This window comes from Leucopleurus acutus (assembly GCF_964270905.1).
Source record: "Leucopleurus acutus genome assembly, chromosome: 4".
NCBI lineage: Eukaryota > Metazoa > Chordata > Mammalia > Artiodactyla > Delphinidae > Leucopleurus > Leucopleurus acutus.
In genome coordinates this window covers 20,762,746-20,776,360 of record NC_139146.1, presented here as the reverse complement: position 1 = coordinate 20,776,360, position 13,615 = coordinate 20,762,746, and the positions used below count along the sequence as shown (strand labels likewise).

The 13,615-nt window shown below is 39.3% G+C and overlaps 1 protein-coding gene across 1 annotated transcript in view; it reads right to left on the bottom strand.

Moving 5' to 3' along the window:
- Positions 1-1,185: 1,185 nt before the first annotated feature.
- PRDM5 (PR/SET domain 5) overlaps positions 1,186-13,615 on the bottom strand; it is a gene marked incomplete at both ends in the record, with an annotated part of 206,846 nt that continues 194,416 nt past the window's right edge. Inside the window, one exon of the mRNA XM_082837920.1 lies at positions 1,186-1,563. Coding sequence (XP_082694046.1) covers positions 1,399-1,563 — 165 coding nt within the window. The remainder of the gene's footprint in view (positions 1,564-13,615) is intronic.

Here is a 13,615-nt window from a genome sequence, read left to right as displayed (position 1 = left end):
GTCTTCAGGTAACCTTTCTCCAGAAATCAGTAAAACTAAAAAACTTCCTTAAAATTATACTTCCTCTCTCTTTTGAATGGTCTCCAAATAGGCAAGTTCATGAATTGGGCTTCATTTTAATTTTTTTCTGGTTTTTGGATTCTTCTACACTGCTTTGACAACACTATTACATTTTATCTTCTCTTCTCCCAAAACAAGCTGTTCATTGTATGTTGCTCTCAAGTATTTAATTGAAATATAACCTAAAGGAAGAAATTATGCTTCTTGCTTCAATTCCCCTTAAGCATCAGTGATAATTTCAATCATAACAATTGCCAGGTTTATGTTTTTTATTCTGGATTCCTAATTATATAGGATTGAGAGTAATTCAGAAGTGTTTCAGAATCATCTGCTGCCAAGATTCTGAAAAATGTCTTTTGTGAAACAGAATGTTAATGCTCTGAGGACTCTGTTATGTCTGCACTAATATGTTCTGTGCACGTTGATGAAATGAGAGGGTAAAGGTCCAGGTGTATCATGACTAATATTGTAATACACCTACTGTCCTGTTACCCTGTCAGTCAACAGATAATGAGGACCTATTTTGTTTCCATTTTTCGTTATATATATTTATATATTGTTAATTTCTAAAGCTCGCTAGTATAAATTCAGGAGGATCAGCCTGATAAATATTTAAGTGTTATGGTCATTTTTTGTGTTGATCTTATCTAGACCATGAATGTCAGCATATGACTGATGAGAGGAAATAATGTTTCCTGAGAATTGTCTAAAACGCGCAACATTTCAATCAATGTTTCAGTTCTTAAATACCTCTTTATTTAAACTGATCTGTTATAAGGAGCTATTTATTAACTAAGATCTTGGCGTGTTCTAGCAAGTTTTATCCCGTATCATGCTTGAGACTTTGCAAACTCTTGCCCCTTATCCTTTATCTGCAGTGAAATATCTTGGAAATCTTAATCTCTTTCTGGCTAAACTAGTAATAACCAGTTGCAATAACCAGCATCACAAATGCGCGCACACACACACACACACACACACACAAGGATAACAATAAAATTAAAAATGCCTAATACGGAGCATGTTAATAAACTTCACTATAGAGAGATGGCCAAGCAGAGCCATGGCTCCTTTTTCCACTTTTATAAGACACAACACAAGTAGTATTTTGGGAGGCTACAAAGTTATTTTTTTCCATTTGTACCACTTCTTGACAGAAGTAGGATTTTTTTTTTTTTTTTTTTTGCATATGTATCTACAGACTCTAAAGGTAGGCAAATAAGAACTATGAGGCCAGTGAATTACTTTTCGCTACTTCTGCTATGCTAATCAGCTGAGAGAGATCTGGGTTTCGTATTAGGAGCCCTTCTGAATGGCTTAATTCCTTTACAGCTACCATTAGCTGTCAGCCTCTCCGTGGATATTGTCCATGTGCACTTTGAGGTAGTCATTCCTTGTAAACTTCTTATGGCAAAACTGGCATTCTGCCAGTGGACGATTAGGATTATGAGTCATCTTGTGTCGGATCAGCATTTTCTTCAGGCTAAAAGCCAAGTCACAAACCTAGAAAAGACCCAAAGATACCAATCACATTATATTGAAAAATCTGAAGATACACCAAGTTATCACTGACACAAAATACAATATGCAAATTCCTATTATCAAGTATATACTGACAGGCTTAAGAACAAAAGTGCTCTGGAAATAAATGGAACTTAACATCCAAGGTAAAAGGTAAAGAAAATTAATTATAGTTCCAAGAGTTGTTTGCATTTAATGTGTGTCCTCTGCATCCCAACCACCCTCCCTTCCCCCAGCTACTATATTTTTAAACATCTCTAAAGACACAACTCCCTGGAAACGGTATCTTTCTCCCCATAATTCAGTGTATTAACAATTTCACGTTAAACCTCTTAAACAAAATGCCTTGATCTAGAGGGCATCTTTTTAGTATATGGCATAAATAGCACAAGACATGTCTCACCAGTGATCCCTTCAGTCTGGACCCATGTGTGAAGTAAAAGGTTAACACTGCTTTAAGCATCCTAAGCAGAAGTTCGTTAGCCACTATTCCAGTTCTTTATTTCCAATTAAAAATACTTCACATTTTCTTCATGTAAGCTCTGCGACATTGCCACCTGACTCAACAGACATTAAACAGCCCAATAATTTAAAATATTAAATTAACCCAGAAGATGTGAGGCATAGTTATTCAAAAGTAAAAATGAAATGGAATTCTTTTATAATACCAAATTTTCATTCAAAGTTTGCTGTTATTCACAAAAATTCCATTTACATGAAATTCTTCAAAAGCACATGCACGATAAAATAAAATACTTAAATAATGTGAAAATTCCCTGAAAAACATAGTGAATATAATGGGAGAGGTAAAGCCTTGTAAAAATACTGGAAAGAAAGCTGAAGTTCTGAATGAGGTGAAGCATGTGAAAATACAAAAGCAAATAAAAAATTCACTCTCTCTTTATGAGAGAAGCAGGATTTTACATGCTCAGCAACAAGAAACACAGAAGGGCAAGCCCCCAGTTTGGTGAAGAGAGGGAGTAATCCAATGATAATGTATTTTGAATTACACATTAGTAGCATAGTGTGACATAAAATAAGTTTTAGAGTTTGCTACGGACTGAATGTTTGTGTCCTTTGCTATGGACTGAATGTTTGTGTCCCCTCAAAATTCATGAGTTAAAGCCCTAATCCTTAATGTGATGGTGTTTGAGGTGCAGCCACTGTGAGATAATTAGGGTTAGATGAGCTCATGAGGATGGAGTGATGGGATTAATGCCCTTATAAAAACGGGAAGAGACACAGACTCTCTCTCTCTCTCTGCATGCACACACCAAGGAAGGCCATGTGAGGCATAACCAGGAAGAAGGCCCTCACTAAAGACCCAACTACTCTGGCACCCTGACCTCAGATCCATGAAGGCAGAGAATCTTCACATATTTTATTCACTCATATATCCTAAGGGATAAGACAGTGCCTATAGAGTAGCACTAATAAGTATTTGTTGAATTAACTAACCAAGTTTCAACCTGATTCTATCACTTCCTAAGGAAGTTTAAATGAACAAACTATGCCTTTTAACTTCAGTTCCCTCACCTATAAAATGATCACAATGATCATTATCTCACAGAATTAATACTAAGATTAAATGAGGTAATCTATGCAAATGGATGTTGTACTGAAGACACTCAATAAATGTTAGTGCCTAGTTTTTCTCTTTCATCTTCTCTGGCAAAAAGAATCATCAGCAGGTTGGAAAGAAGAGACTACAACAGCTACCACATGTGGGGTCCGAGAGAGAACACAGCTACTATAAAGAGTAGCAGCTCCCTGCAATATACAAATGATTTTAAAGCAAACAATAATTTTCCATGACAAACATAATGCTTCCAATCAATCTGAGGAAAGGACATTCTTCTTATGAAATACCTTTGTAAACATAAGTTTTACAATCACAATTTAAAACAGACTATATACCTTTAAAGTCACTGAAAAACAAAGACAGGTAAGTTCATGTCATGCAGTAAAAATCAGGATAAAAAGGAAAGACCCAGGAACATGAAAGAGCATAAAATACAATGACAGACTATGTAATACATGAGTTATGATAAGTGATATAAAATACTGAGTACCCTTAAAGGCTCTGAAATTAGGGTAAAATGGAAAATGCAAACACATGCTATTTTCAAGAAATGTACTTAAAACAACACACACACACCCAAACATAATTTTACAAGGGGGATTGGAATGTGCCTAAGTGTAGAAAATGGTGCTGATGACAGTGCAACCGTACTGAGTAGCCCTTCCTCAAAAGCACCCTGGACGGACAGAGATTGTTAGTATTTTCACAAGCCTTCAAAGAGCCAGGAGTACTACCAGTATGATAGCTCCTAGTCAAAGATGTATATACAAGATGTTCATCCCAGAATTATTTATAAAAGTGGAGTATTACAAATAACTTATTTGCCCAAAGTTAATGAGTATATTCATTTTGATATAACGAGAAGAAGAGATACTTCTCAGCTGTTAAAAAAAAGATCATACTTCAAAAAATATGTAAAAAAAGGCAAGGGAAAATGTAAAGGGAAGAAAACAGAATAAAATTAATGCACAATTTACAATACTGAAATAAAGATGGTAACTGTATCTGTATAAATAAGTATTGGAAGAAAATATCAAGAGATTAATGTTAATATTAGTTGACATCAGTTGAGAAATTTGGAATCATTTCATTTGTCTTTATTCCCTTCTGTATTTCCTAATTTTTCTAGAACAAAAAAGGAAACAAACTTCCAAATGTTACTTTGGAATGCAAAAAATACCGCTGGCTGAGTGAAGGTTCAACATCCTCATCTTCCATGCGTGCCTCAAGCCCACTGCCATCACACTGATACGTCAAGTGCTGTAACTCCCTAAACAGCTTTGATAGGTCACCAACCACCTCCACATGGCTAAATGGAATGGGGACTCCTGAATCCTCATTTAACATGAAGTTTCAGTATCATCTGACATACCTGGCCACTTCCCTCCTGCCTTTCATTTAGTTTCCATTAGGACCTGTTCTCCTTGTTTTCCTTCTATTTTTCTGGCCTTTCCCCGCCCCGCCCACCCCCCCCCCCCCATTTTCCTGTACAGGCTCCTCCTCCACCCTAACCTTGAAGTCTGGATCTCAGTACCTGTTCCTTAGCCCACTTCTCCATTCATTAGGTGTTTTCTCCCCTGGCGACCTTAATCATAGTCATGCTCTTTGTTACTGTTTATATGGAGATACTCGCCAATATCTTATCTCTGATCCAAGTCCTCTCTCCTGATCTGCACAGTGGAGGATCTAAATGCCTGCTGGATAGCTCACTGGTGCTGCAAACTCAGTAAGTCTAAAGTTGAACTGGAATTGAAAAAATACAACAAACTAGTGAATATGACGAAAGAGAAGCAGACTCACAGAGAACAAACTACTGGTTACCAGTGGGGAGAGGGAAGGAGAGAGGGGCAATATAGTGGTAAGGGATTAAGAGGTACAAATTATAGGGTATAAATTAAGTTACAGGGCTTCCCTGGTGGCGCAGTGGCTGAGAGTCCGCCTGCCGATGCGGGGGACGCGGGTTCGTGCCCTGGTCCGGGAAGATCCCACATGTCGTGGAGCGGCTGGGCCCGTGAGCCATGGCCGCTGAGCCTGCGCGTCCGGAGCCTGTGCTCCGCAATGGGAGAGGCCGCAACAGTGAGAGGCCCGCGTACCGCAAAAAAAAAAAAAAAAAAAAAAAAAAAAAAGCTACGAAGATATACTATACAACACAGGAAATATCGCAAATATTTTATAATAACTACAAATGGAATATAAGCTTTAAAAATTGTGAATCACTGTATTGTACACCTGTAACTTATATAACACTGTATATCAACTATACTTCAATTAAAAAAAAGACTCTTTGTCTCCCAAATCTAATTCTCAAAACAAAAATGTGCCATCCATCTGACACTTGCTGGAAATCTGGCAGTCAGCCTTGATCCAATGTCTCCCTCATCCCCACCTCATTTAGTCAATTACCACTTATTCCCTGTACACATTTCTAGAAGACATTTAATTGTCGCCATCTGTGCTGCCACAACCCGAGTGAAAACCATTACCTGCCTAGACCAGTGATTCTCCAGCAGTAAGAAAACGTTTCCGCATGCACCTATTATCTGTATTTTTAAATAAAATATACCAAGTGTACTAAGGTATTTATAAATTATATTATTAGAGACAAACTTTTAAGAGAATTTGAAAAAAGATGAAATAAACGTTTTTGTATTAATAATTATGACTTCATATTTTAATTAGGCAACATCTAAGATATGATATTTAGGGTCATTTTTAAGAAAAATGTAGACAAAAACATATTTCAAATGTCTTCTGGATAATTTCAGTGTTTTGGTTTACTTTTTTCCAGATACGATGGTGTCATTTGTTTAATCTAAATTTGCTGCTGACTGGTAATATTAACTCTGTTGTTTTCTTTTTGTTGCCTTGTGTCTGTATTATTAATATTATTTTCAATCTGTAATTTCTGTAAAGGACTCTTTTGTACAAGATTATTTTGTTTAAAAACAGATAACAGAATCCGTATCTCCACTTAACTGGGAATACATAAATCGCAATCCTTGCAAGCACGGAAAACAAACAAGTGACAACCTGCATCACCACGGAATTGCCACTCTTGCCTCAGATCACATTTCGTACCGTACATCGCAAGAAACCAGCTGTTAACAAGGGCACCAAAGTCAAGCCCCGCTATTCAATGATAATAAAGTTTAATTTCTTGTTTTAAGTTCTTTGAAGTTCTTTGTTTTAAAATACACAATAAGCAGGGATCACAACTGTAATCTTTCCTTCCCGTTCCCCAATGGATGTCTCCTAGGCCTCCTGGGATACGCAGCGCCTCACTCTGGAAACCAAAGCCTAGATTATTGCAATAGCCAGTGTCAGTGGTTCTCAAAGAGGTGGTACAGTTTCCCCTCCCCTCAGGAAATGTTTGGAACTAGAGGACGTGTGTAACTGTCCTGAAGAATGGGGGTTGCTCCATGCATTTTATATAGGAGAGGAGATGCAAATTCCCTGTAATGTATGGACAATTTTACACTGTCAGAAGGACCCAGGTGATAAATACTATCTGAATCTCTCTGCATCCATCCTTATCCCCTTCTGTCCATGCTCCACCCAGCAGGTGGAGGGATTTTTAAAACCATAAATGTCATTTTACTACATAAAACTGTTCCATGGGTCCTTACTGGATCCTTACTTACTTTAAGGGAAACTCCTAAACTCTAGCCCAACTAATCAGCTTTAGTGTAGGCTGTTGAAGACACCACAGCCTTCCTGCCTCAGTACGTTCTCACTTCTCTTTTTCTAGCTGCCTCCTATGCATTCCTCAGGGAGGCCTGTATGATCTTTCTGACAGAAGTCTTCTGTTAAACGCTCTCATAGTAGCCTTTACTTTTCCTTTATAACACTTACCTCGAGTGTAATTAATTATTTGTGTGCTTTTTAATGTCTCTCCTTACTAGTCCTAAGGAACAGGAAGGCAAGAGTAGTCATTCCATTAATATTTGTTGAACTAAAGAAAGAAAGAAAGGGAAAGGTAGATAGGTGATTGATAGATACCATCCCTGTGAGCAACGTAAGTAACCCAAAGGCTGTGGAGTAATTCTGGAGAAACCAAAGAAGGTGTCTTTAGAAATTATTTTCAAGTAAAAGAAACTCTAAATTGTTTTTATAAGTATAAATGAACATTTGTGATCGTACGTAAGACACAATTAAAACTGGTTCCCTATTTTCTATTTCCCTGCCTCCTTCTCTAAACCTCACGTCAAAAGAACAATAGATACCACTCTTCAATGGCTTCCTGTTGCAATCAGATTCAAAATAAATTCCTTAATGTGGCTGAAAGGCTACCAGTTTGCTCTCCAACTTCACCTTGCACCCCCCTCTTCCTCTCTCCCCAGGCTCCAGCTCCCCCTGCCTTTTTACTTCCCCTAACACTGCATGCTCTTTCCCACTTACAAGCCTTGATTTATTCTGTTCCCTGAGCCTAGAATGCTCTTTCCCCCATGGCTACTCTTCATCTTCTAGGTTACTCAGAGTCACTTTCTCAGAGAATTCTTCCCTAACTACCCTTTCACAGCCCACCCCATTTTTTCCTTTCCCAATCTTTTTCATAAAATGCAATGAGACATCTATTCAGGCTTATTTGTTTAAGTCTGTACTCTACAAGAATGTGAGTTCTATGAGGGCAGGGGACATGGCGTCTTGTTCACTGTTTTATTACAGTCATTTATTTCTGGCACAGGGACTAGGTTTAAGGGCTGACATCCGCTTTCACCGTGTGCCGGGAATGACCCTTGGCAATTTCTAACCATTAGCTTGTTCAAACTTCACAAACCACCCTTTTAGGTATCATCCCCATTTCACAGAAGGAAACTGACACACACACTTCTGTCTCAAGCAGGTTACCCAAGGTCACAGAATGAGGAAGTGGTTTCCAGCATTTAAACCCAGACAGTCTGGGTTCAGAGTCTATACCACCCGCCAAGGGCCAACTATTAAAAAAGTCTCTCACTTCAAACAGAGATATGTGAGCCCACTACACTTTCTTCCATTTGCCTGGCTGACACCATTTTTAAGAAATAAACATCTCTTTGAAATAATAAAGGAGGTTCTCAGACAGTTCAGCTCACCAGTGTGTTGTGAGGGATACGAAGTTCAAGTCCATTTACATAGTCACCATGGGAAAATTACGGCAGCGGCAAGCTGGAGAAATGGAAAGGAAGTTGGGCAGGATGCCGAAGTCATTGATGACGGCTCAGAATTAAGGAGTTCGAGAAGCTCCAATAGGACACAGGATTGGAACAATCCAACAGACTGCTGAACGAGGGCCAAGGCAGAGGATTAAATGTCAGCAGAGAGTAGCTGATGTCACGGTTGTGAAACTGACTACCTAGACATTAAAAGCTGTGTTCTCATGAACTTAAATGCAGTCATTAAGAGACTTCAAACTGATGCTCTGTATAAATCAGCCAAATGTAAGGTCTTTTATAGTCATTTTAAAGATAGGGAAGAGCAAGGAGTTCCAACAGTGCAACAGAGATGCTTCCTTTTCTTTCTTTCCACATGTGATTCTCATACAACCCTTCAGCCTACTCCAACTTACTATTAATTCACATTCCCCAAAAATGGGAAAATATTTTGTTCCTTCTCTAGGCTAGAGGTAAACTGATTTTGTCTTAAGATAAAGGGAAACAGCAAGTTTAATAGAAAGTCCTTGGAGATAATGTTAGAACTGTATACAGACATCTTCAGTTAACAAATATTTATCGCATACAATGTGTCTACCACTTCAGTAAGGAGAACAGTGACAAAGAGCGCTCTGCCCTGCCTCAGTGGAGTCCACAGCGTTAGGAGAAATACTTGCAATGCCATGAACATAATGCCAAGAGAGGCACACGGGAGGGTGCGATGACTCTTCCTGGATGCACAGGGGTTATCACGTCCTAAGCTGGGGAGTGACGTTCCAGGGAGAAGGAAGGAGATGTACAAAGGTACAGAGGAGTGAACAGCAAGACTCAGGTGGGGAACGAAAACTGCTCACTAAGGCTAAAGATGAGACACTGTTAGGGGAACAACTTGAAAAGGAAGTTAGAAGGCTGGAACCAAATCCTAGAGACCCTGATAATCATAAGAAACTGGAAGGATGTATATTCTGCAAGCGGTGGGACTTGAAGAAGAGACTGAAACTGAAGAGAAGAGACTGAATAATTTAGTTAGCAAGCTAGAGAGTACACAACTGGAATCAGGGAGGCCAAAACAATGTTCCACACCAAGCCAGAAATGATTTGGACATAAACTAAGACAGTGGTCATTGATTCATTTGTTCATTCCTTTAAAATATTCTTTGACTGCTTCTCATACGCCAGGCATTGTTCTAGGGCTGGGAATACAGCAATAAACAATAACGAAAAACTCTGTTGTCATGGAGCTTATAATAAATGATAAATAATTAAAGAAACAAATACGTAATATTTCAGGTGGATGTAAGTACAGTGAAGGAGAAGGTGACTATGGGGTGAGGGTTAAGAAAGTAATGGAAGTAAGAGAGAAAGAAATTTGAGCCGAGAACTGACAGAAGCACAGGAACAGATCATAAAGACACCTGAGAAGGGCGTTCCAGGCTGGGGAAACGGCAAATACAAAGACCTATTCACAGGAGTGAGCTCAGTGCGTCTGAAAGAACAGCAAAGAAGCCATGTGGCTGGAGTGAGGCAGAGGGGGCGATGAAGCCAGAGAGGCTGGGGCACAAGGGCGGGGGGTGCAGGTCACGTGGCCACTTCCAGCCTCTGGTACAGCTCTGGTTTTCACTCTAAATGAGATGTATGGTCGTTGAGGGTTTGAGCCAATGAGAGTAATGTAATACATATGTAATCTACACACACATACAGTAAAATCTGACTCGGGTTTTAGAAAGATCACTGTGGGTGGCCAGTTGAGGACAGATTGTAAAGAGCAAAGATGGAAGGAGGGAGATCAATTAAAAAGCGATTGTGTTGTTCCAGGAGACTAGGTTGTTAGTTGTGGAGGTGTAAGAAGTGTTCACATTCTCAACTTAACATACAAAGCCAATCAGATTTGCTACTGCACTGGATGTAGGGGGTGACAGAAAGAGAGAAGTGAAGGTGGCAGTGGAAACTTAGACAAGGTGATAGGTTGGAGAAATACAGACAAGCAAAGAGGGTCAGGAATTACTGGGGCTGAAAGGAAGCTGCATGGGTTTGATCCTTGGAATCCTGATTTGGCCAGTTATAAGCAGTGAATGATAGGCAAGTCATTCAACCCCAGGGAGCCTCAATTGCTTCCTATAAGTGGAAATAACACCTACATATTTCTGGACTGTAGTGAAATCAGAGACTATATACAAACCATGGATCACTGTGTCTTTCTAACTACAGAAGCTCAACTAGATGATGCTATTGGTCATGGCTCAGGGAAAGAGAGGTGTCTGGCATGAGGCTCCGACCTTTGGCTTGGGCTATTTGGAGACAGTGGAGTTCTCAGAGAGATGGGTAGTTAAAGGAAACATGTTGAGAGCTTGAGAAGGCTGGGAGATCGTGATTTCAGTCTGAATACAGGGGAGATGTCTCACAGGCACCTCACAATATCTGTCTAGAGTTCAAAGAGAAATCTAGGCAGGGAAAGAAAGATTTGGAAGTCATCTACCATATGTGTAGTAGCTAAAGATATTTAAAGTTGAATAGGTATGGCATGCTGGGGGAGCTGCAGAGCATGGAACGACTGGGCCTAAGGTGTTAGAGTGGTGTTGATGAGTGAGGTGGCATTTGAGCGAAATTGTAAAGAACTGAAGTGGATATGTATCAGTTTCTTCTTTACAATTTTGCTCAGATGCCACTCAAATGTCATATATATATGGTAGACAGTGGGAACGGGAGCAGAAAAAGACTTTCTAGGCAGAGGGAACAGTGTACGCAAGGTACCTGGAACAAGAGACAGATATGAAACAGTATCACTGCTTCAGGAAACTCTAAGTGTTAGTGCAAAGAAACTGCAGAATACTGACAGATAAGATTATTAAGACATAAAACAGTAAGAATGGAGAAAGACCGTAATAATTTTTCAGTCAAGTAGGAAGGCAGATTTTACCTTATAGGTTGTGAGAAGCCGTCATAGAGAAGCACATGACTGAGTTTACATTAAAAATGTCACATTTTGATATTACTACCAAACCCAAAGAAATAAAAACGATTATAAGAGAATACTATGAACTGTATGCCAACAAATTAGATAACCTAGATGTCATGGACAAATTCCTAGAAATACACAAATTACCAAAACAGACTCAAGAAGAAACAGAAAAATTCAGAAGACCTATAACAAGTACAGAAATTGAATCAAAAAACCTCCCAACAAAGAAAAGTCCAGAACTCAATGGTTTCATTGATGAATTCTAACAAACATTTAAAGAAGAATTAACACCAATCCTCTCAAACTCTTCCCAAAAATAGAAAAGGAGGGAACACTTCCTAATTCTGTGATGCCAGCACGGCCTTGATACCAAAGCCAGACAAAGATATTACAATGAAAGAAAACTACAGACTAATACCCCTATGAATATATAGGAAAAAATCTTCAAATGAACAAACAAAAAAAAAACAAGACGAAACAAAACAAAAAACTCTAACAGGGGCTTCCCTGGTGGCGCAGTGATCTAGAGTCCGCCTGCCGATGCAGGGGATACGGGTTCATGTCCCGGTCCGGGAAGATCCCACATGCCACGGAGCGGCTGGGCCCGTGAGCCATGGCCGCTGAGCTTGCGCGTCCGGAGCCTGTTGCTCTGCAACGGGAGAGGCCACAACAGTGAGAGGCCTGCGTACCGCAAAAAAAAAACAAACAAAAAACCTCTAACAAGCTGAATCCAAGATCATGTTAAGAGGATTACAAGCCATGAACAAGTGGCTGTATCCCAGGACTGTAACAGTAGTTCAACATAAAAAGAAATCAAACAATGTACCACACCACATTAACAGGACAAAAGGGAAAAATGATAATTTCAAGTGATTCAGAAAAGCATTTGACAAGATTCAAAACCCTGTCTTGATAAAAATATTCAGAGAACTAGAAGAGCACCTCCTCAACACAATAAAGGACATTCATAAAAAACTCACACCTACCATCATATTCAATGGTGAAAGACTGAAAAAATGCAAAAGAATGGACCTCTAACTCACACCATATACAAAAATTCAACTCAAAAAGGATCAAAGGCCTAAATGTAAGAGCTAAAACTATAAAGCTCTTAGAAAAAAATATAAGGGTAAATCTTTATGACCTCGAATTTGGCAATAGATTCTTAGATATGACACCAAATGCATGAAGAGAAGGAGAAAATGGGTAAATTAAACTTCATCAAGACTGAAAAGTTTTGTGCATCAAAGGACATTATCAAGAAAGCAAAAAGAGAACATATAGAATGAAAGAAAATATTTGCAATCATATCTGATAAGGGTCTAGTATCCAGTATCTCACACTCAACAACAGAGACAATCAACACAATTTTAAAATGGGCAAAGGACTTGAATAGACATTTCTCCAAAGCTGATACACAAATGGCTGACAAACAAGTACATGGAGAGATGTTCAACATCACTAATCCTGTGGGAAATGTAAATCAAAATGACAATGATATACCACTTCATGTCCATTAAGATGACTATAATTTTAAAAAAACAGAAAATAATAAGTGTTTACAAGGATGAGGAGAAATTGGAATCCTTGTGCATTCCTGGTGGGAATATAAAATGGTACAGCTACTGTGAAAAGCAGTATGGCAGTTCCTCAAAAAGTCAAACATAGGGCTTCCCTGGTGGCACAGTGGTTGAGAGTCCACCTGTCAATGCAGAGGATACGGGTTCGTGCCCTGGTCCGGGAAGATCCCACATTCCGCAGAGCGGCTAGGCCTGTGAGCCATGGCCGCTGAGCCTGCGCGTCTGGAGCCTGTGCTCCGCCACAGGAGAGGCCACAACAGTGAGAGGCCCGCATACCGCAAAAAAAAAAAAAAAAAAAAGTTAAACATAGAATCACTATATGGGCACAGCAATTCCACTCCTAGGTATATACCCAAAAGAACTGAAAACTGGTACTTAAAACTTGTATACACACGTTTGTCTCAGCACTGTTCACAGCAGCCACGAGGTAGAAACAACCCAAATGTTCATCAGCTGATGAACAGATAAACTGTGTTGTATACATAAAATGGAGTATCATTCAGCCATAAAAAGTAATGGTGCACTGATACAAGCTGCAATGTAGATTATCCTTGAAAACGTTGTGCTAAGTGAAAGAAGCCAGTCACAAAAGGTCACATATTGTATGATTCATTTATATTAAATATCCAGAATAGGTAAACCTATAGAAATGAAAGCAGACTGGTGCCTACCAGGGTCTGGGGAGAGTGAGGGGTAACTGTTTAACGGGTATGGACTTTATTTGGGGGTGACAAAAATGTTCTGGAATCAGAGGTGATGGCTGCACATCACCGTCAATGTACTA